Raw genomic sequence first — 23,039 nt, 5'->3', positions numbered from 1 at the left:
CCAACCTTTTTTTGAACTTAGCGTAAAATATAAAACCAAGAGGTCACGCTGAAACTTGAACTCAAGATTCAAGGGTTGCAAAGAGAAAATCATCTCACGTTGGACTAATTGAATATTTTTCTGAATAGCACCCGAGAGATGGAGCCAATGGTGAGTGCGTTGATTTCTTGATGAGTGTGCACTCATGTCACGTGCGGTTTCTGTTGGTAGCCCCTGTGATTGTGCCAGGTGTAAACATTTTTAGTAGCGTTTTAAATGGAGAGTTCCATAAAAATAACTCAAAATAAAACTCAATAAAATAATAAAAATTTTGAGTTAACGTTTTCAAATGAATTCATGGAAAAGTAATGCCCCTTCACGTGTTTGATATTAAAATGAATTATCTTTGTGAAACTGGCCAGGAGATGGCAGTACAGAAAGGATATGCGGTGTCAGGAGCAAGTGCAGATGGCTCGGTTCTCAGAAAACACTTTTCTAAATGTGGGCTCAGCAGCTGCTGCCAAGAGGTTGTGCAATGAGGCAGCTCTACGTGGGGGTTCCATGGTGTAATGGTTAGCACTCAGGACTCTGAATCCTGCGATCCGAGTTCAAATCTCGGTGGGACCTAAGAATAATTATTTTTTCTCTTTACACGTGACTTGACCGAAAGAACCAAAGAGAATTCCTGCAGTCACGAAAGCTCCAAGTTAAGTTTTTGTTATACTCTTAGATTTTTCGGTAAAGTCACGTAGGTAAAAAAAATAATTAATGTAAATAATAATAGAAATAAATAAATGTGGTTTTTTTATTATTTTATTATTATTATTATTTCTTTTCTACCTACGTGACTTTACCGAAAAACCTATAAGCATGAATCCTTGCAGTCACGAAAGCTTCAAATCTAGAATTAAGTTTTTTTACCGACAAAGAAACTTATTTTAAGTTTTAGTAAAAAAGAAAATCAAAAATTCAATTGCATAAGCTGACTGGATCAAAATCAAATGTTCAGCTTTTTGTCCTCTCGAATGTAGTTATGAGGCCAAGTCACCTCCTGGGTACGCATCTGCATGTGAAATTATGCGTTTGCATGTATAATGGTGAAGTTGCGTGTGAAGTTATGTAGTTGCATGTGTCATGGTGTATTTGCATGTGTCGAGTAATGATCCATTGAATGCACAAGCGAAGGTGCTATGGAGATGTTAGTACAGAAATTAATTGAATCTAAATTTAGCTGAACTTTGGGTATTTCCCTCCTCGTATTGCATGGGTTTTCTCTGTACACTGGTTTCTTACCATTTTTCAAACATCCCAAAGCAGTACCCTTTTGAAAGAGGATCTTTGATAAAAGGGAAATATTATTTTAATGAAAAGGCCACGGTTAGAAGTTTAAGAAGTTAGTTGGTTTAGACAGTAATATTATTATTGTGACTGTATTCAATGTAAATACTCGTGCTTGTCTGGGAGGCCCAAATATCAAAATGATTCTTCTTTAAGGAAATACCTCATTGACTCCTCCATGTGGCTTGTTCCAGTCACCCAAACGTTCCTCTCATCGTGATAAACTAAAGAATCTGAGCTGTACATTCCCCGGTCAAACACACGTTATGACACGTTTCCAATAGCCATTATAATAAAGACTCTTTCCATCACAAGTTAAAATAAACAAAACTGAAAACTCGTGATTTTCATAATGATGGAACGAAACATTGGAATCCATACTGCAGTCACGAAAGCTTCAACTCAAGATTAAAACATTGTACGTTTTGCAAACGTATGCCAACGTTTTGGATGAACCCGCTGAGACTGGAACTCAAATTGCAGGATTCAGAGCCCTGAGGGCGAACTATAACACAACGGAAGCACCTCGTAAACACGACGACACGAGTGGGACAGGAAAGAGAGTTGCGACACACGACACGAGGGATATGGGCAGGTGTCATCCTGGAACATAACAATGGAGCTAATTTCTCTCACTTTTCACTGAGCAAGCAGGATGTCTTAGAAACTGAATCATGTTGAGTCAAAATCAAAACGCAAATCTCATGATTTTCATGAAAAACCTATCAATTTAAGATTTTATTAAATTTAAGATTTGATCAAATTGCAGTATTCAGATTCCTGAGTGCTAACCATTACACCAGGAACCACCTTATGAACTAGTTTCATGACACGAGTGAAAACTGAGAAAAAGTGAAGGCAAATCGAGCCAAACGGCAGAGGGGACATGGGCAGGTGTAACTGTGGCATCTAGTAATTCAGCACGATGTTGAAATTCAGATCAGTGATTGCAGATTTAGTAATTGTCATGCGGAGTGATTTTGGGGGGACAGGACTCAATGTTGACTCACTGTTCAGGCTGCCATAGAAGCTGAAACATTCTTGATTTGAAGCTTTCGTGACTGCAGGAATCTAGACTCTTTGCTTCTTTCGGTAAAGTCACGTGGGTAGAAATGAAGAAACATTATCACGACGTTTCGATAGCAACACAAGCGATCGTGTTCAGGTGAAAGTCGCGATTGCCGCGATGTCTGCTGCCAGCAGCACGAGGCTTGTGTTGCTGTCGACACGCCGTGATTGATTTTGTTTTACTTCTACCCACGTGACTTTACCGAAGACACGTTCCTTCGGAGTGGGCAGGTAGGAACTTGGCTCAACCAATCCGGGAGGGGCGCACCTCTGGTTGGCTGCTGGCTCGTGGTCACGTGACGCACTTCAACCAATCCGAGAGCGTACGTGTTTGGGAGGGGCCATGCACGACAGACAGACAAATAATCCCTGGTGGGCAGCAGTGTGGAACTGCTGTTCCTACCTGCTGTGTACAAGATCACGTGACTTGAGGTAGCCAGGTAGCCAGCCCCCTTCACTATCGGCCCCTCCCCTAGACCCCTCCCCTGACCCCCCCTCCCTTAGGCCCCTCCCCTGACCCCCCCCCCTCCCTCAGGCCCCTCCCCTCTCCGTACCCGGCAGTAGGTCTCCACCAATCAAAGAGCTGTGTGTATTATATATTTATTTATGCACGACAGACAGTCAGACAGACACGTGATCCCTGGTGGGCAGCAGTGTGGACATTGTTCCTGCTGCCTGTAGCACGTGTCTACCTACGTCACTCCATGGGCAGTGCTGTCAATGGGCGGTGCTTATCAATTCTACAGATTGTGATTCGCGCTCACGTGTTCTCCTATCCGCGCTACGTTTTCTAAAAGCGCTCTGCCAAGGCTCCACGCGATCACAGCCGCACGCGTTCGCCTGCCTGTGGTAGAGGCACGAAACGTTGGATTTCCGCCACCCCCACCACATGAGGACACAGAAAAGAGCTCAAGACCCCCCCCCCCCCCCCCAGACATCTACGCAGCGTTGCGCCGGTGAGTGACGTGTTGAGGCCTTGCCAACTTGATATTTGTCTTCTTGGTTATTCGGTAAAGTCATCACGTAGAAGGGAAGTAATAAATAATAAAAATAAAACATAATAAAATAATTCTCACGACGTTTCGGCCACAGCGCAAGCAGCCGTCTTCAGGTGAAGAATGAGACACTGCCAAGCTAGGAGCTTGTATATAAGCTGGGTTGGAGGTGGAAGAAGAAGAGAGCCTTAACAAAATAATGTGCATATCAAGAGGAATCTGCACATTCTTTTGTTAAAGCGCCAAGCTCGGCAGTGTCTCATTCTTCACCTGAAGACGGCTGCTTGCGTTGTAGCCGAAACGTCGTGAGAATTATTTTATTACGTTTTATTTTTATTATTTTATTACTTCCATTCTACGTGACTTTACCGAAAGAACCAAGAAGATGAATCCCTGCAGTCGCGAAAGCTTTAAATCGAAATGTAACTTGATATTTCCCCCCGTGGCAATTGTTTCACACCACACAGCACTCGCGCAGACGTGCAAGTGCTGTGTTGGTCTCTCTCTATCCTGCAGGGTGTTCTCACTCGGGGGCTCTTTAAGTGATGGGAGAAACCTGGAGCTGTGGCTGATGCAGCGTTGCCCTGTTTGCTGGGGATAGTCAATGTTGGTTTTTAAATCCTTTATATTAAGTTCGCTTGCTTGCGTGCTTGCGTGCTTGCTTGCTTGCTTACGACCGTGCAAATCTTTTGGTCGTTTTTTAACCCCCTTCCCGTGATCCAATCGAGCTGACATTTTGCACACAGACTCGTGCGAGACAAGTAATGTTTGTGAAAAAATAATTTCTAAAATTTTACACTTCTTAGGGAAAACAAATTAAATATTTAATTACCAATTGTTTAATACTGGCAGACAATCATCTGACCCATAGGTGGCAGCCATCCCAAGCCAGAGGATGAGATGACTCTAGCAGCCACGCATATAAAGGATTTATAGTGAAAAACTTTGTTTTTACGGGTTTTGCTTATTGTTGATCTGGTTTCAAAAATCGGTGCCACTGGATGAAATGCAGCCGATGTGAAATGTAAACATTCTGCTGCTCAACGCAGGAGCACGTGACCATCAACTATGAGCGTGCATCCAAGTGTCCCTTGCAAAGGAGGTCTTTGACTGGTAGGAACCCACTGGTTGCACCAGCCCACAGGGGATTATTGTGTCCGTCCGTCGTGCAGGGAGGGGTTGGGTGGGGAGGGGCTGGGTGGGGGGTGGGAAGGGTAGGGGCTGGGTAGAGAGGGGCTGGGTGGGGGGTGGGAGGGGTGGGGCTGGGTGGGGAGGGAGGGGCTGGGTGGGGAGGGGCTGGTCACCCCGTGGTGCCCTTATAAAACTCAACGTTTAACCTACTCACGCCGGCTTGTGCCCGCCCTCACAGTCGGCCATATTTGCGGAATACACCACGCCGCCGTTGACCCTGCAGGCCATTGACCGAGCAACCCAACGTTCCTACCAGCTCCCTCCGCAGGAATGTGTAACCTGGCACAGTTGTCACCTGGTGTACTGGAGGTGGTGGGTTTGATACCAACTGACACTACCTGCTGTATATTTGGAGTTGACGTGCCTCACTCCCCGTGGTCACGTGGAATTTACTCCGGGTCCTCCGGTTTTTCCCTCAGCATTTAGAAACATGCGTTTAGAGTGCCGTGTTTTGTCTATACTGCAACATCAAACATTGGCTAGTTTTATTAGTATACTAGCTGGACTACCCCCGGCTTCGCCCGGGACTTGGATTCACCACACCCGGCCGCCTTTGTCTCCCCAGTGGCGATGTTCACACACCACACTAGTTACTCGTTTGAGGCTGAGTCGACCTAGGGGAGGCCCAGGACCGGTTCAAATAATCGTCACCGTTGGTGGCCGTGAGCGGGAATCGAACTCGGGTCGCCGGGTTCGTAGCGCGGCGTAGCGCTGACCACTGCGCTACACATGCGTGGGTCACGTGACAGATGTGACGTCACAGTTCACTTGCTGTGCAAAAAAATCTCTGCATTATTGAGCTCCCCCCCCCCCCCAAAAAGTGTATTTTTAATAATTTCTGCACGGTGTACAGTCTGGAAAGTAAAGCACCCACATGGCAAATTTCCAGTTCGTTGCATGTCGGGAAATACGCTAAACATTTTGAACAGACACATAATATTCACAACTTTGCCTTTAATATATATGTAGATATTTGTAAAGTGATTTGTTTACTCTTACTGTACTCTGCACTCACACCGTGTTTTTGTATTGTGTTTGTTGTCATGTTCTGACCCAGTGTCCCAGCTGGACATGTGTGAAAAAGAGCTTTATAGCGCTTCGGATTCATCCTCTTGCAGTTTAAATGCTTCTAATTCCTCCTGCTCCCCCTCCTACTCTGCTCCCTCCCTTCTACGCCCTCCTCCTAGCCAAGTGAAGGAAGCCCCCGGTCTGACCATCTGTCCCCCCCCCCCCCCCCCCCCTGATGGAGGCCTTCCCCATCACCGCCCTTCTTCTGGCGTTGTTGTTGTTGGCTGTGCTGGGTGACCACCGCCACGCCCTGCCCCGTGACCGTGAGTAGCAAACTGCACCGCTACCCCCCTTGAGACGATGCCCCCTCTCAACGCTACACCCACCAAATCGTCCACTAAAGACTATCAACTAAATCTTGACTTGAAGCTTTCGTGACTGCAGGAATTCATATTCTTTGGGGTTTTCGGTAAAGTCGCGTAGATAGGTTCAAAGAAAATAGCAAAAAACTTAAACTACGACGTTTCATCTTCTTGGTTCTTTTGGTAAAGTCACGTAGAATGGAAATAATAAAAAAATAAAAATAAAACAATCAAATTTCGATTTAAAGCTTCTTTCGTGACTGCAGGGATTCATCTTCTTGGTTCTTTCGGTAAAGTCGTCACGTAGAAGCAAACCAATAAATAATAAAAATAAAACATAATAAAATAATTCTCACGACGTTTCGGCCACAACGCAAGCAGCCGTCCTCAGGTGAAGAACAGGTCTGTCGGGGAGACAGCGTCTGAATGTCTTCTCGACAGACCTGTTCTTCACCTGAGGACGGCTGCTTGCGTTGTGGCCGAAACGTCGTGAGAATTATTTCATTGTTTTATTTTTATTATTTTATTATTTCCATTTTACGTGACTTTACCGAAAGAACCAAGAAGATGAATCCCTGCAGTCACGAAAGCTTTAAATCGAAATTTTACGACGTTTCTATCGCAACACAAGCGGTCGTCTTCAGGATAAGGAGGGTTAGCTTCCAAGGCAAACTCTTTGTAAGGGTTTCAAATGGGCTTCGCCCAAATATCAGCAGCCAATGGCAATGCAAGTGGTGGGCAGCAAACCCGACAGCGGTTGGTATTCCACCAATCAAAGGGCTGCCAGGTGCAAATTGGCATGTTAGTGAGAGATTAGCATGTTGATTGAAAATCGTTAAGCCGCGCGAATTGGCTGTGTTGGTGTGAATCTGCTATTGCCACTGCTGCAGCCACAGCTTTGTTAACCCATCAATCTCTGGCAGGTACTCGCCCTCCGTTCATCACCCGGTATTCGCCGGAGGATTACGTAGTGGACCCGCAGGGCGAGATCGTCATGGAGTGTGAGGCTCATGGCAACCCAACGCCCAAGTACGCTACCTCCCCACCTCCCTTGTTGTTGTATATGTCGGGTTTTGAAATTTGTATAAAATAATAAAATACTCTTAGTTTTTTCGGTAAAGTCACGTAGGTAAAAAATGAAATAAAATTAATAAAAATAAAGGAACAAGAATCACGACGTTTCGGAGGCAACACAAGCTTCCGTCTTCAGGTGAAACGGTCACAGCAAAATATATCTGTATCAAGTGATACAGATATATCTTGATACAGATAATTTGCTGTGACCGTGATTTTTATTCTTTTATTTTTATTAATTTTAATTTCACTTTTTTTTACCTACGTGACTTTACCGAAAAAACTAAGAGTATGAATCCTTGCAGTCACGAAAGCTTCAAATCTCGAAGAAAAAATAATAAAAATTAAATGAAAATGTTAAAATGTCGAATTAACCGAAAGTATGCAAATTTATGTACTTATGCGTTGTGGCCGAAACGTCGTGAGAATTATTTTATTATGTTTTATTTTTATTATTTTTTATTATTTTATTATTTCCCTTCTACGTGACTTTACCGAAAGAACCAAGAAGATGAATCCCTGCAGTCACGAAAGCTTTACATCGAAATGTTATTATGTTTTATTTGTATTATTTTATTATGTTTTATGTTTATTATTTTATTATGTTTTATTATTATTTTATTATGTTTAATATTTATTATTTTATTATGTTTTATTTTTATTATTTTATTATGTTTCATGTTTATTATTTTATTATGTTTTATTATTATTTTATTATTTTCCTTCTACGTGACTTTACCGAAAGAACCAAGAAGATTATTTGACCTCTCATGGCTTGATACCGTACCGCTTGTGTAGTTCTGATTCTGTAAGTGACTCAAGGTATGTCTGCAGCAGTGTTCACAGAGGCTCTCTCTCTCTCTATGGGATACATTTTATCTTGGTTATGGGTGATGGACCTGTTCCGCCTTGTTTATCCTTGTGGTTGACTCTTGGTCGAATACTTCATAATTATTATTCTTTGGTTCTTTCGGTAAAGTCACGTATAAAGAAAAAATAATAAATTAAATAATAGCATACGACGTTTCGATTGCAACACAAGCAATCATCATCAGGTATAATGAAATAGCGACATAAAATCTAACCAGAAAAAATTATAGACAGACATATAAGCAGACAGATATCACCAAGATACACAGAGCGGGCAACACAGGTACAGAGAGGGGTGATCGTCTCTGTGGGGTGGCCTTAAATAGACAGAGGGGGGCGGAGGCAGCGAGAGGGAGGGGGTTAGAGACGAAATTTACATGTCAATGAGTATAACAAAAAGGAGTGAGCAGGCTTAGGGGGAGAAAGAGACACACTAAAATTAAATAACCTAGCAAAGTATCGAAATGTTATGTAAAACGACACAGAGAGTCGGTCAACACACGATAGCTCCAAAGTTAAGATTCATAATTATTATTTGGTTTGTGTTTATCCAAGATTTGTGATTTAGCATCCAGGGATTTGTGCTGTTTTACTCGAGTTATATTTTGATGTCCTGAGGCGAGAGATCTAACTAAAATTTCACTTCAGCTTTCTTGACTGCTAGAATTCATATTCCTTGGTTTTTGGTAAAGTCACGTAGATAGCAAGATACAACAAGAAACAATGTGAGGTAATTAATCAATCAAGGCCACCAATGTGACTGCAGTGTAGTTTTTAATCTGGGTGAGTGTGTTGGCAGACTATGATGTCGACTTAATCTACGTCGCTCAGTTTTGAACTTTTAACCGTTGTATTAAGAGAAACGAAAATAAACAATAAAAAAAATCTTATTTCCCTCATTAAAATGCACATCAATTTATAACATTTTTGACATGCGTTTTTCTGGATTTGTTGTCGTTATTCTGTCTCTTACTGTTCAAATAAACCTACCACTAAAATTATAGACTGATCATTTCTTTGTCAGTGTGGCAAACGTACAAAATCAGCAGGGGATCAAATACTGTTTTCCCCTCACTGTATATACAACACCCTCTCCTCTCCTCCCCACCCCTCCCTCCCTCTCCTCCTTCCATCTCTCACATCCCTCCCTCTCTCCCCCCCTCCCGCTTGTGCTTGAGGTTTCGGTGGAGTAAGGACGGCCGGCGCTTTGACCCGAACGGCGACCCTAACGTGAAGCGGCGTGGAGATGGCTCGGGCACCTTCACCGTGGACATGGCGGCGGTGGTGGCGGCGTCCGCGGAGTCCGACAGCGAAGCCGCAGAGGCCTACGAGGGCGTCTACCGCTGCTCAGCGGAGAACCAGGACGGCACAACGCTAACCCCAAACATCACCGTGCGGCTGGCGCGTAAGTGGGTGGGGGGGGGACGCCACTCTTGGACCGTGGACTACCACACAGAACGCTAACCACTGTGCCACCACTCACACACACAGAACGCTAACTACTGTGCCACACACACAGCGCTAACCACTGTGCCACCACTCACACACACACAGAACGCTAACTGCTGTGCCACACACACAGCGCTAACCACTGTGCCACCACTCACACACACACAGAACGCTAACCACTGTGCCACCACTCACACACACAGAACGCTAAGCGCTACGCCACACACACAGTGCGCGGTCGTTCTGCCGGCTGTAGTAATTGTACAGCAATCAACTGCTGTTACTGAACCGGCCCTGGGGCTCCCCAAGGTTGAGTCGGCCTCAAGCGAGTCCCCGGTGCGATGTGCGGTAAACTTTGCCACCGGGGAGACAGAGGCGGCCGGGCGTGGTGCTGATCACCCGGTGACGCAGTGGAGGGGGTGGCTACACAAGGGGGGATCTTTGTCTTCACAGGTGCTACTACTCACTGACAGCACTTACCCCAACGGTCTTTCGGTAAAGTCAGGTAGGTATAAAATAAAATAAATCACGACGTTTCGGGCCCAACACAAGCGACCGTCACCAGGTGGGACAACCACAGCAAGAAACAATTGGTGAAGTGGGCAAAAGGGCTGCTGGAACACGACCACCAGGCCCTCAAGATGAATGGGTACTCGGACTGCATTATTCGCAAAGCTGTTTCTCCAACCATGGAGAAACAACCCCTTGAGATGCCGATCAAAACCATCACGTTACCATACATAGCAGGCGTTACCAAAAATATTTCCAAGATCTTAAACAAACACAAGATCCAGGTCCGATTCAGTACAGTACACAACATCCGTGATCTAATCCCATCGGTGAAGGATGTCATTCCTGACTTGCATTATCCTGGAGTCTGCAAACTAAGTTGCACCTGTGGTGGCTGTTGCATTGGGAAATGAAACGGCATGTGTCGGACCGTGTTCGCGAGCACAAGGCAGATCTGAAACACGGCAGAACTAATTCCTCCGCCGTGGCTGACCATTGCTATAACGCTGTGGGCTCTCATGATATTGTTTTTTCCGAGACCAAGGTACTCTGAAAACCTTCGGGCTACGATCAAAGGTTTGTTCATGAAGCCATGCAGATATCTAAACATAGACATAACTTCAACCGGGAAGATGGATACAAATTGAGCAATCATTGGAAGGATGTTATTAACCAGGTCAAACCTTCACTGCTTCATGGTGTTGCCTTCATATCCGCATCTCCAGTTTCTTCAGCTTCCCACTCCCAGCCCCGCCCACTTCCCCCCCCCCCCCCCCCCCCCCGGCATTTCCTTGCTCGTTTCTTAATCCCTCTAGCGGCACTCCACTCCCCCTACCCCCCACCCCTCCCTGTCTCTCCTCCTTGGCTCCTCCCCCGTCTCTTACCTATGTAGAGGAGTAAAATGGGGACGTGACGTCAGGTGTGCCGTTCAGTGCGATGACGTCACGTCTCCCGGGGTACTTAAGAGATACCCCGTGACGTGAGCGGGGTCACTGTGGGAACGGGTCGAGTAAGCAGGGTGAAGAGGGGACCAGGGGTAGACAGAGGGATCGAGTGGTGAGTCTGGGGAGAAGCCGGTGGTAGCCGTAGAGGTGCTTCTCTCTCCAGTCGGTGGAGTCGGCAGAGTCCCTGATCCGACACGAGAGAGACCGGAGCTCGCCGGCAGGGACCCGCACTTAGAGTAGGACCCCCCTAGCCCCTGGGAGTTGTGCACCCTGCTGTGTAATATAGATAAGCTTTAATAAACCCTGGGAGTTGTGCACCCTGCTGCGTGTGTATTGTAACAGCTTTAATAAACCCTGGCGGAAGCCCCTAACTTACCTCCGTCTCCGAGTACGTCCGTCGGAACTACTCAACACCTATATAGCCTCTTGTCACGGCAACCCTTTTGCCCACTTCAGCAATTGTTTCTTGCTGTGGTTGTCCCACCTGGTGACGGACGCTTGTGTGTTGCGCCCGAAACGTCGTGATTTTATTAATTATATACCGACGTGACTCTACCGAAAGAACCAAAGAGTATGGATCCCTGCAGTCACGGAAACTTCCAATCGAGGTCTAAGGCTACATGGGTGGTTTTGTCTGTGTCCTGCAGGTGCTCCCCTGTGGCCCCGTGAACAGCTGGAACCCGTCATGGCCACCGAGGGCCTGCCGGCCGTGCTGCGCTGCCGCCCTCCCCAAGGCTTTCCTCCTCCCATCGTCTTCTGGATGGACGGCTGTGAGTACCACGGTGGCTGTGAGATGTTGACTACCTCGCCTGATGCAAGGAAGTTGTGGGTTCGATCCCGACCCAGACGACGCCTGCTGATATATATTTGTAGTTTGCGTGTCTCTCTCTCATCATCATCACGGTGGCTGTGAGATGTTGACTACCTCGCCTGATGCACAGGAAGTTGTGGGTTCGATCCCGACCCAGACGACGCCTGCTGCTGTATATTTGTAGTTTGCGTGTCTCTCTCTCATCATCATCACGGTGGCTGTGAGATGTTGACTACCTCGCCTGATACACAGGAAGTTGTGGGTTCGATCCCGACCCAGACGACGCCTGCTGCTGTATATTTGTAGTTTGCGTGTCTCTCTCTCATCATCATCACGGTGGCTGTGAGATGTTGACTACCTCGCCTGATACACAGGAAGTTGTGGGTTCGATCCCGACCCAGACGACGCCTGCTGCTGTATATTTGTAGTTTGCGTGTCTCTCTCTCATCATCATCACGGTGGCTGTGAGATGTTGACTACCTCGCCTGATACACAGGAAGTTGTGGGTTCGATCCCGACCCAGACGACGCCTGCTGCTGTATATTTGTAGTTTGCGTGTCTCTCTCTCATCATCATCACGGTGGCTGTGAGATGTTGACTACCTCGCCTGATACACAGGAAGTTGTGGGTTCGATCCCGACCCAGACGACGCCTGCTGCTGTATATTTGTAGTTTGCGTGTCTCTCTCTCATCATCATCACGGTGGCTGTGAGATGTTGACTACCTCGCCTGATGCACAGGAAGTTGTGGGTTCGATCCCGACCCAGACGACGCCTGCTGCTGTATATTTGTAGTTTGCGTGTCTCTCTCTCATCATCATCACGGTGGCTGTGAGATGTTGACTACCTCGCCTGATACACAGGAAGTTGTGGGTTCGATCCCGACCCAGACGACGCCTGCTGCTGTATATTTGTAGTTTGCGTGTCTCTCTCTCATCATCATCACAGTGGCTGTGAGATGTTGACTACCTCGCCTGATACACAGGAAGTTGTGGGTTCGATCCCGACCCAGACGACGCCTGCTGCTGTATATTTGTAGTTTGCGTGTCTCTCTCTCATCATCATCACGGTGGCTGTGAGATGTTGACTACCTCGCCTGATGCACAGGAAGTTGTGGGTTCGATCCCGACCCAGACGACGCCTGCTGCTGTATATTTGTAGTTTGCGTGTCTCTCTCTCATCATCATCACGGTGGCTGTGAGATGTTGACTACCTCGCCTGATACACAGGAAGTTGTGGGTTCGATCCCGACCCAGACGACGCCTGCTGCTGTATATTTGTAGTTTGCGTGTCTCTCTCTCATCATCATCACGGTGGCTGTGAGATGTTGACTACCTCGCCTGATGCACAGGAAGTTGTGGGTTCGATCCCGACCCAGACGACGCCTGCTGATATATCTTTTTACTCTTTTGTTCTTGCGGTAAAGTCACGTGGGTATAAAATAAAATGAATCACGACGTTTCGATCGCAACACAAGCGGTCATCCTCAGGCGGAAAAAAATATAACCCGGCAGTGGAACTGCTGAACCAGCGAGAGAGCTGTTACAACAAGAGGTTATATATGTGGCGATGGGCAAGCAAGCGGGGTCTGAGCTGGAAAGGAATTCCACCCCCGGACGCAAGCACGTCAGTTGTGTTAATGGGGGAGTCATCTTCTTGGTTCTTTCGGTAAAGTCACGTAGAAGGGAAGTAATAAAATAATAAAAATAAAACATAATAAAACAATTCTCACGACGTTTCGGCCACAACGCAAGCAGCCGTCCTCAGGTGAAAACCAGGTCCGTCGAGGCGACAGAGTCTGAATGAAACAGCACACGGGCTTAGAGCATATATATAAGCTGGGCGCATTGACAAAGGAATTTGCATATCAACAGGAATTTAGCATATTTATGGGAAATGCAGGAATGTAATTAGTACTGCATATGCATGTGCATTATGCAGGATTAACAGCATCAAAGGGAGCTGCAGTTACTGCTGCTGCAGCAGTTGCTGCTGCTGCTGCAGTTTCTGCTGCTGCTGCAGTTACTGCTGCTGCTGCAGTTGCTGCTGCTGCTGCACTTGCTGCTGCTGCTGCACTTGCTGCTGCTGCTGCACTTGCTGCTGCTGCTGCACTTGCTGCTGCTGCAGTTGCTGCCTTATCCATTTTAATATAACACTATGTATTATTCTACCCACCCTAATGTGTATCATACTGCTATATGTTTACTGTACAATTACGACACCATACATTACTCTGCACACTGCACCATGCCAGTGAGTGGAACGCGGTCTGAAAGTCACCGTTAACGTGAACACAATCAGTTAAGATCCGAAATGGTTTATTACGTCCTTCCAATCATTCCAATCATTGGAAGGACGTAATAAACCATTTCGGATCTTAACTGATTGTGTTCACGTTAACGGTGACTTTCAGACCGCGTTCCACTCACTGGCATGGTGCAGTGTGCAGAGTAATGTATGGTGTCGTAATTGTACAGTAAACATATAGCAGTATGATACACATTAGGGTGGGTAGAATAATACATAGTGTTATATTAAAATGGATAAGGCAGCAACTGCAGCAGCAGCAAGTGCAGCAGCAAGTGCAGCAGCAGCAGCAAGTGCAGCAGCAGCAGCAACTGCTGCAGCAGCAGTAACTGCAGCTCCCTTTGATGCTGTTAATCCTGCATAATGCACATGCATATGCAGTACTAATTACATTCCTGCATTTCCCATAAATATGCTAAATTCCTGTTGATATGCAAATTCCTTTGTCAATGCGCCCAGCTTATATATATGCTCTAAGCCCGTGTGCTGTTTCATTCAGACTCTGTCGCCTCGACGGACCTGGTTTTCACCTGAGGACGGCTGCTTGCGTTGTGGCCGAAACGTCGTGAGAATTGTTTTATTATGTTTTATTTTTATTATTTTATTACTTCCCTTCTACGTGACTTTACCGAAAGAACCAAGAAGATGAATCCCTGCAGTCACGAAAGCTTTAAATCGAAATTTGATGGGGGAGATTAGGGAGAGAGAGAGATTAGCATGAATGAGCTTCCGTCGCCGCATAAGAGTATCATGCCCTCATATGCGCACAACAGCAGTGTTGAGAGATTAGCACCATGAGAGTGTACTCCAAAGGGCATGTGAAACTGAGAGTGCAATCCAAAGGACATGTGAGAGGTCTAAGAGAGAGGCATAGAGAGAGAGAGACACAGAGTCGGTAATAACAGCTGACATAGGCAGGTAGGATGGAAACATCACAGTCAGTTAAGACTTTACCTGGTTAATAACGTCCTTCCAATGATTGCTCAGTTTGTACCCATATTCTCGGCTGAAGTTGTGTCTGTGTTGATACATCTGGATGGCTTCATGAACAAATCTCTGAACGTAGCCGGTAGGTTTGCAGAGTACCTCCGTCTTGGAAAAATCAATTTTGCGTGAGCCCACAGCGTTAAAACAATGATCAGCAACGGCAGATGTATTTGTCCTACCGTGTTTCAGATCCGCCTTGTGTTCACGAACGTGGTCCGAGACATGCCGTTTCGTTTCCCAAATGTTACTGCTGCCACAACCACAACTCGGTTTGTAGACACCAGGGTACTGCATGGCAGGAATCATTTACAGATGGGATTAAATCACGGATTTTGTGTACTGTGTTTAAACGAACCTGGATCTTGTGTTTGTTTAATATATTGGAAATCTTTTTGGTAACCCCTAGCGCCTGCTGCTGTATATTTTGAGTTTGCGTGTCTCTCTCTCTCATCATCATCATGGTGGCTAGGAGATGTTGACTACCTCGCTTGGTATACAGGAGGTCGTGGGTTCCATCCCGACCCTGACGCCTGCTGCTGTATATTTGGAGTTTGCGTGTCTCTCTCTCTCATCATCATCACGGTGGCTAGGAGATGTTAACTACCTCGCCTGGTCTACAGGAGGTCGTGGGTTCCATCCCGACCCTGACGCCTGCTGCTGTATATTTGGAGTTTGCGTGTCTCTCTCATCATCATCACGGTGGCTAGGAGATGTTGACTACCTCGCCTGGTACGCAGGAGGTCCTCTTTTGTACAACTGCTGATGTAGATGCAGACTCAATGACTACAATTTCACAATGAGGTGGGCAAGCCAGGCAAGCGAAGCAGAGTGCATCATTGCCGTGATGTCTCCGTCCTATTTGTGGACCGGAAGCAGTGCGGCGTTATCCGTTGTACGGTGTCTCTTCTGGATGAACACATTTTCACCACTTTTGCAGGCATCCTCCACATCTGCCGCTGCTTCCATGATTTGCATGGCGGATGATGATGAAGGCATAAGCAGTACTAATCACATACCTGCATTTCCCATTATCCCATCCCTTTGATGCTGCTAATCCTGCATAATGCACGGGCATGAGTAGTACTAATCACATACCTGCATTTCCCATAAATATGCTAAATGCCTCTTGATATGCATATTCTTTTGTCAAGGCGCCCTTTCCCCCCTCCCAACCCAGCTTAAATACATGCTCCAAGCTCGTGTGCTGTTTCATTCAGACGCTGTCGCCTCGACAGACCTGGTTTTCACCTGAGGACGGCTGCTTGCGTTGTGGCCGAAACGTCGTGAGAATTATTTTATTGTTTTATTTTTATTATTTTATTACTTCCCTTCTACGTGACGACTTTACCGAAAGAACCAAGAAGATGATGAAGCGATTTAGTGGTTTACATCTTTGATAAAGAGCTGCATCGAATTCCTCCTTCCACAGTCCTAAATAAAGATTCTGATCCTCTTGATCCCCCCCTGTCCCCTTGTCCCCCTTACCCCCGGGGTGCCGCTGCCGCTGCAGCCATTGAGAGAGTGCAGCTGAATGGGCGAGTATCCCAGGGCCTGGACGGGGACTTGTTCTTCGCCAACGTGCTGCTGAGTGACGGGGACGACTACGTGTGCTACGCTCACTTCCCGCACGCGGGGACCATCCAGAAGCAGCCGCTCACACTGACGGTCCAACCCAGTGAGTGGCGGCACGGCGGCGATTGCCGGCGGTGTGTGTGTGTGTGTATGTGTGTGTGTATGTGTGTGTGTGTATGTGTGTGTGTGGTGTGTGTGTGTGTGTATGTGTGTGTATGTGTGTGTGGTGTGTGTGTGTATGTGTGTGTATGTGAGGAGCTCACAAATCCTTGAAAGATCTGGGCAAAGTCCCATCGGTGAGCTCCTCCGGCAGGCGAGGCTGCGTTGGCTGGGTCATGTAGCCCGCATGCCCAGCCACCGCATGCCTAAACAGCTTTTGTTCGGCCGGATCGAGGGGGCTAAACGGGCGCGGCACGGGCTAGAGAAGAGATGGAGTGATGTGGTACAGGAGGACGTGGAGCTGAGTGGACTTGCCGATGACTGGTACCAGCGGTGTCAAGATCGGCCTCAGTGGAGGAGGCTCGTGAAGGACGCTACTGAGCAGTTGGAGGCAGTCGCCCTACAACAACAACGGAGGGCGGAGGAGCGACGCTCACAACAACGAGCAGAGCGCCGGGTGGCTAAAGCACAGCAAGTTGGTACAGTAGGGGGCACAGGTGGTGCATCAGCCAGTCATCTCGGTCATCTTGGTCAGTCGACCCGTGGCACCTGCTGGGTCTGCCCCGTGACCTCCTGCCAGCGGGCGTTCGACACTTCACGTGGCCTGAAGGTGCACTTGGCCTGGCACAAGCGTCGTGGTGACGTCACCGCCACTTAGTGGCGAATGGCGGTTGTTGTTGGTGTGGTGTGTGTGTGTGTGTGTGTGTATGTGTGTGTGTATGTGTGTGTGTATGTGTGTATGTGTGCGTGTGTATGTGTGTGTGTATGTGTGTGTGTGTATGTGTGTGTGTATATGTTTGTGTGTATGTGGCCTCAAGGTGCACATGGCCTGGCACAAGCGTCGTGGTGACGTCACCGCCACTTAGTGGGGAATGGCGGTTGTTGTTGTTGTATGTGTGTGTGTGTATGTGTGTGTGTATATGTGTGTATGTGTCTGTGTGTATGTATGTGTGTGTATGTGTGTGTGTGTATGTGGCCTCAAGGTGCACATGGCCTGGCACAAGCGTCGTGGTGACTTAGTGGCAAATGGCGGTTGTTGTTGTTGTATGTGTGTGTGTGTATGTGTGTGTGTATATGTGTGTGTGTATGTGTGTGTATGTGTGTGTGTATGTGTGTGTGCGCGTGTGTGTGTGCGTGTGTGTGCGTGCGTGTGTGTGTGTGGTTGTGGGGAGCGCGATAAAGTTAAATTCCCACTCACAGCCAACACACCGGTGACGATTATCTGAACCGGTCCTGGGCCTCCCCCAGGTCGACTCGGCCTCAAATGAGTACCTGGTGCGGTGTGTAAACATCGCCACTAGGGGGACAAAGGCAGTTGGGCGTTAGCTACCCACCCCCTCGTGTGCCGTGCCGGCCTTCATAAGTGTGCGCTAACAGCACTTGCCCCAACAATCTGTTAAGGCAATACGGGGGATCTTTCTGTTTGTGGAAAGAGTGGAGACTTTCCCATACCTGGTAAGTGTGCTCATGACTGACTTCGGTTTGACAGCAGAGTCTCACTCCGAATCCGTTGGGTGGAATTAGCTGTGTGGAAGCTTCCTGGTCTGTCGCTCCACACTAAGCTTCAGGTCTTCTCGGCCACAGTCATGCCCTCCCTTCTCTATCCTTACAACACGTGGACCCCCTCCCCCCCCAAATGAAACATCTTTGCCGGTTAGAAACATTTAGGCTGGCCTGCCTTTGATCCATCCTGGGATAACCAGACTGGATTGCGTGAGGAGCTCACAAATCCTGAAATGATCTGGACCAAGTCCCATTGATGAGCTCTGGCAGGCAAGGCTGCATTGGCTGGGTTATGTAGCCTGTATGCCCAGCCACCGCATGCCTGAACGGATTTTGTTCAGCCGGATAGATGGGGCTAAACGGGTGCAGCATGGGCTAGAGAAGAGGTGAAGTGATGTGGTACAGGAGGATGCGGAGCTGAGTGGACTTGCCAATGACTGGTACCAGCGGTGTCAAGATTGGCCTCTGGAGAAGGCTCGTGAAGGAGGCAGTCGCCCTCCAGCAACAACGGAGGGCGGAGGAGCGACGCTCACAACGAGCGAAGCGCCGGATGGTGAAAGCACAGCAAGTTGGCACAGGTGGTGCATTGACCAGTCATCTCAGTCAGTCGACCGTGGCACCTGCTGGGTCTGCCCAGTGACCACCTACCAGCGATCGTTCGACACTTCACATGGCTTCAACGTGCACATAGTCTGGCACAACGAAAGCAGCCGTCCTCAGGTGAAGAACAGGTCTGTCGGAAAGACAGCGTCTTTCTTCACCTGAGGACAGCTGCTTGCATTGTGGCCAAAACGTCGTGAGAATTATTTTATTATGTTTTATTTGCATTATTTTATTACTTCCCTTCTTCGTGATGACTTTACCGAAAGAACCAAGAAGATGAATCCCTGCAGTCACGAAAGCTTTAAATCGAAACACGAGGGGAATGTTCGATTGAGATTGGCCCTCCCCCCACGGCACGGCTGCTCACCACAGCGTTACCGTCTGGCACCAACGAGGAGGCAGGGATGTTTTTTCCAGATTTAACAAAGAGTCCCCATATAGCCTTAACAGACTTTTGGGGCAAGTGCTGTTAGCGAGCACCGATAAAGGCCAGCACTGCACACAAGGGGGTAGCCAACACCACGCCTGGCCACCTTTGTCTCCCTGGTGGCGATGTTTACTACACACCGCACCAGGTACTCATTTAAGGCGGAGTCGACCTAGGGGAGGCCCAGGACCGGTTCAGATAACTGTCACCGGGGTTGGCTGTGAGCGCGAATTGAACTCGGGTCGCCAGGTTCGTAGCGCAGCGTAGCGCTAACTGTTATGCTAAAATCTACCCATTCCCACACAGACACACTCATACACATACATGAATCCGCACGCATATACACACCTCGTCCATCGAAGATGGCTCTTTGGGACATTCTGTCTACAGGAAAGCCACCCACACAGATTCCTATCTGAAACCTGAATCCCGCCACCATCTGGCACGGAAGAATTCCCTCCTCAAAACACTGCACCATAGGGCCCACTGCATTTCTGACCAACACCACCTCGCCAGTGAATTGGAACACGACCACCAGGCCCTCAAGATGAATGGGTACTCGGACCACATTATTCGCAAAGCTGTTTCTCCAACCATGGAGTAACAACCCCCTGAGACGCCGATCAAAACCATAACGTTACCAAACATAGCAGGCGTTATCAAAAAGTTTTCCAAAATCTTAAACAAACACAAGATCCAGGTCCGATTCAATACAGTACACAAAATCCGGGATCTATTCCCATCTGTGAAGGATGTCATTTCTGACTTGCAATACCCTGGAGTCTACAAACTAAGTTGCATCTGTGGTGATTGTCACATTGGGGAAATGAAACGTCATGTCTCTGACCGTATCCGCGAGCACAAGGCAGATCTGAGACACGGCAGAACTAATTCCTCCGCCGTTGCTGACCATTGCTACAACGCTGTGGGCTCTCGTGATATTGTTTTCTCCAAGACAAAGGTGCTCTGCAAGCCGTCTGGCTACCATCAAACATTTGTTCATGAAGCCATGCAGATATATAAACATAAGCATAACTTCAAGCGAGAGGATGGATACAAATTGAGCAATCATTGGAAAGATGTTATTAACCAGGTTAAAGGTAACTGTTCATAGTTCCATCTTATTTACTGGGTAGTAGTCTGTTTTTAAATCCTTTATATTAAGTTCACTTGCTTGCACGCTTAGGACCGTGCAAATCTTTCGGTCGTTTTTTAACCCACTTCCCGTGATCCAATCGAGCTGACATTTTGCACACAGACTCGTTGTGCGTGACAATTTATTTTCGTGAAAAAATTTTCCCAAAATTTTACACTGTTTAGGTTATTTTTTTACATATTTAATTACCAATTGCTTAATGGTGGCAGACAATCATCTGACCCATAGGTGGCAGCCATCTCAAGCCAGAGGACGAGAGGACTCTAGCCGCATATAAAGGATTTAGAGTGAAAAACTTTGTTTTTACGGGTTCATTTTTACCGAGTTAATTGCATCCTCAGCGTTTAGCAGTGCGGCTTTTGTTTTGAGCGCTATCATCTGTTTTGGCTGCAATCGTGTCGCTGCTTTGCCCCCCCCCCCGCACATCCAGGCACCGCATCCTCTTACTTCTAGCCCCCCGCCCTGCCCAGTCTCACGTCCCAGTCCCTAGCGCACACGCAAAGCTCCCCCCTCCCCTTGTTCCCTCCCCCCCCCACCGTCCTCTCTGACTTACATGGACCCCTTAACTCCGGCATCTCTCCAACTTCAGTAAAAATGTTCTCGCTGTGGTTGTCACACCTGATGATGATTGCTTGTGTTGCAATCTAAACGTCGTCATTTATTTTTTTTTGTTATTCTTCACCTACGTGACTTTACCGAAAGACCCAAAGAGTACCGCGAGTCGTCCGCTGATTGTGGAGCCTGCGGGTGACACGAGCAGCAAGCTGGTGCTTCGGGGAGACGCACTGCTGCTGGTGTGCATCGTACAAGGGCTGTAAGTACATGCACTATACACTATACACTACACTATACACTACACTATACACTACACTATACACTATACTACTATACACTATACTACTATACACTACACTATACACTACACTATACACTACACTACACTATACACTACACTACACTATACACTACACTATACTACTATACACTACACTATACACTATACTACTATACACTACTACTACACTATACTACTATACACTATACACTACACACTATACACTACACTATACACTACACTATACACTACACTATACACTACACTATACTATACACTACACTATATTCTTTGGGTCTTCCGGTAAAACCACGTAGAGAGAAAAATTATAAAAAAATATTACGACGTTTCAATCGCAACACGAGCAATCGTCATCAGGTGAAACAAAATTGCGGGAGAGCTGCTGAGGCAGCCGTTGATGAACCTCCCTCAGCGGCTCTGATGACGATTGCTCGTGTTGCGATCGCAACGTCGTGATATTTGTATTATTGTCTATCTACATGGCTTTCCCGAAAGAGCCAAAGAATGTGAATTCCTGCAGTCACGAACGCTTTAAGTCACTCCACTATACACCAGATACTATACACGATAGGCCTCGGCAAGGTACAAGGTGAAAGTGTAAAAACAACGAGCCTACCTTTACCCTACCTTTTACCTTACCACAATACAATCACTCTACCCTTACCTTTTACCCTTTAGCAGGTAAGGTACAAGGTAAAAAGCAACGAGCCTACTTTTTACCCTACCCTTTACCCTTACCCCTTGGCATGCCGACACCTTTACCCTTTTACCCGGTAAAAATGGTACAATTACCTTACCTTGCCGAGGCCTGATACACGACGCTACTGAACAATACACGTGCGTGCGCGTAGCCCCACACCGCGGGTGAGCTGGGTCAAGGTGAGCGGGGAGCTCCCACAAGACCACGTCACCTTCGGCGACTTCAACCGGATGCTGGTGATTCGGCACGCATCGTTGGGCGACGCCGGTGTCTACCAGTGCCGTGCCGGCAACAGCGAGGGCCAAGCTCTGCACACCGTCACCGTCACCGTGGAAGGTGCCTCTCGGGGCGACGGAGGGAGGAGCGGTGGAACGGCGGTTAGCGGGTCCTGGCGGCGATTATCTCAACCGCTCCTGAGGCCTCCCCTAGGTTGGCTCGGCCTCAAACGAGTACCCCGGTGCAGTGTGTGTAGCGGTAAACTTCGCTGCTGGAGAGACAAAGGCGGCCGGGCGTGGTGCTGGCCACCCACCCCCTCGTGTGCCACCAGAGGTGCTGCTACTCGCTAACAGAACCTGTCCCTACTGTTACAGGCTGCGTGGGGCATTTTTGTCTTGGTGTTTCCACGTGTGGCAAATTTCCTCCACCACCACCACCCTCCTCCCCTCCTTGTTTTCTCGGCCGCGACAGCCAAGCCTTACTGGATCGCTCCGGGGCGAGTGAAGCATGTCTACGCCCCGTGGGACTCCGTGAAGCTCGCGTGCCTCGCCAACGGAATCCCTAAACCGGTCGCCCGATGGTTCATCAACGGCGTCCCGATCGACGGTGAGACGCCGGGGCTGTGAACGGGGAGCGGCCGACCTCCCGCTCGCTGACTTGGCTCGCTCGCTCACAGCCAATCACAGGGCCATGCTCGCAGCTCAGTCAACCAATCACAGAGCATACCGAATTAAGCCAAATTGTGAAAAATTCACGATGCCAAATAATGCCAAGTTTGACCAGATGACGCCAAAAGGCGCACAACCCATGTGAGACTAGGCTCTAAGGAAAGCTGTCTTGGGTGTGGACCAATCAACTTCAAGGACAGTGCATACATTATCAGAGTTATGTTTTTTGTTTGCATTACGACTGCAGGTATTGTGGTCAATGCAAACATGACTCCTTGTAAAAAGGT

At 47.7% G+C, this 23,039-nt stretch overlaps 1 protein-coding gene and 1 non-coding gene across 2 annotated transcripts in view; both read left to right on the top strand.

Annotated features, from left to right (window-relative positions):
• The first annotated feature begins 534 nt into the window (after positions 1-534).
• On the top strand, positions 535-606 carry TRNAQ-CUG (transfer RNA glutamine (anticodon CUG)). The gene has a single exon. It is a non-coding gene; the product is annotated as a tRNA-Gln (tRNA).
• A 6,329-nt stretch (positions 607-6,935) lies between these two features.
• The window catches only part of LOC133362346 (neurofascin-like), a 28,516-nt gene continuing 12,412 nt past the window's right edge, over positions 6,936-23,039 (top strand). The window contains exons 1-7 of the mRNA XM_061581274.1: positions 6,936-6,970; positions 9,064-9,290; positions 11,436-11,558; positions 16,403-16,567; positions 21,015-21,126; positions 22,020-22,204; positions 22,556-22,690. Coding sequence (XP_061437258.1) covers positions 6,936-6,970; positions 9,064-9,290; positions 11,436-11,558; positions 16,403-16,567; positions 21,015-21,126; positions 22,020-22,204; positions 22,556-22,690 — 982 coding nt within the window. The remainder of the gene's footprint in view (positions 6,971-9,063; positions 9,291-11,435; positions 11,559-16,402; positions 16,568-21,014; positions 21,127-22,019; positions 22,205-22,555; positions 22,691-23,039) is intronic.

Source organism: Lethenteron reissneri, unplaced genomic scaffold (assembly GCF_015708825.2).
Source record: "Lethenteron reissneri isolate LAM-NWPU_2019-01 unplaced genomic scaffold, ASM1570882v1 scaffold_1449, whole genome shotgun sequence".
Taxonomy (NCBI): Eukaryota; Metazoa; Chordata; class Hyperoartia; order Petromyzontiformes; family Petromyzontidae; genus Lethenteron; species Lethenteron reissneri.
Note: the sequence above shows the minus strand (reverse complement) of the source record. Positions and strands in the feature narration are given on the sequence as shown.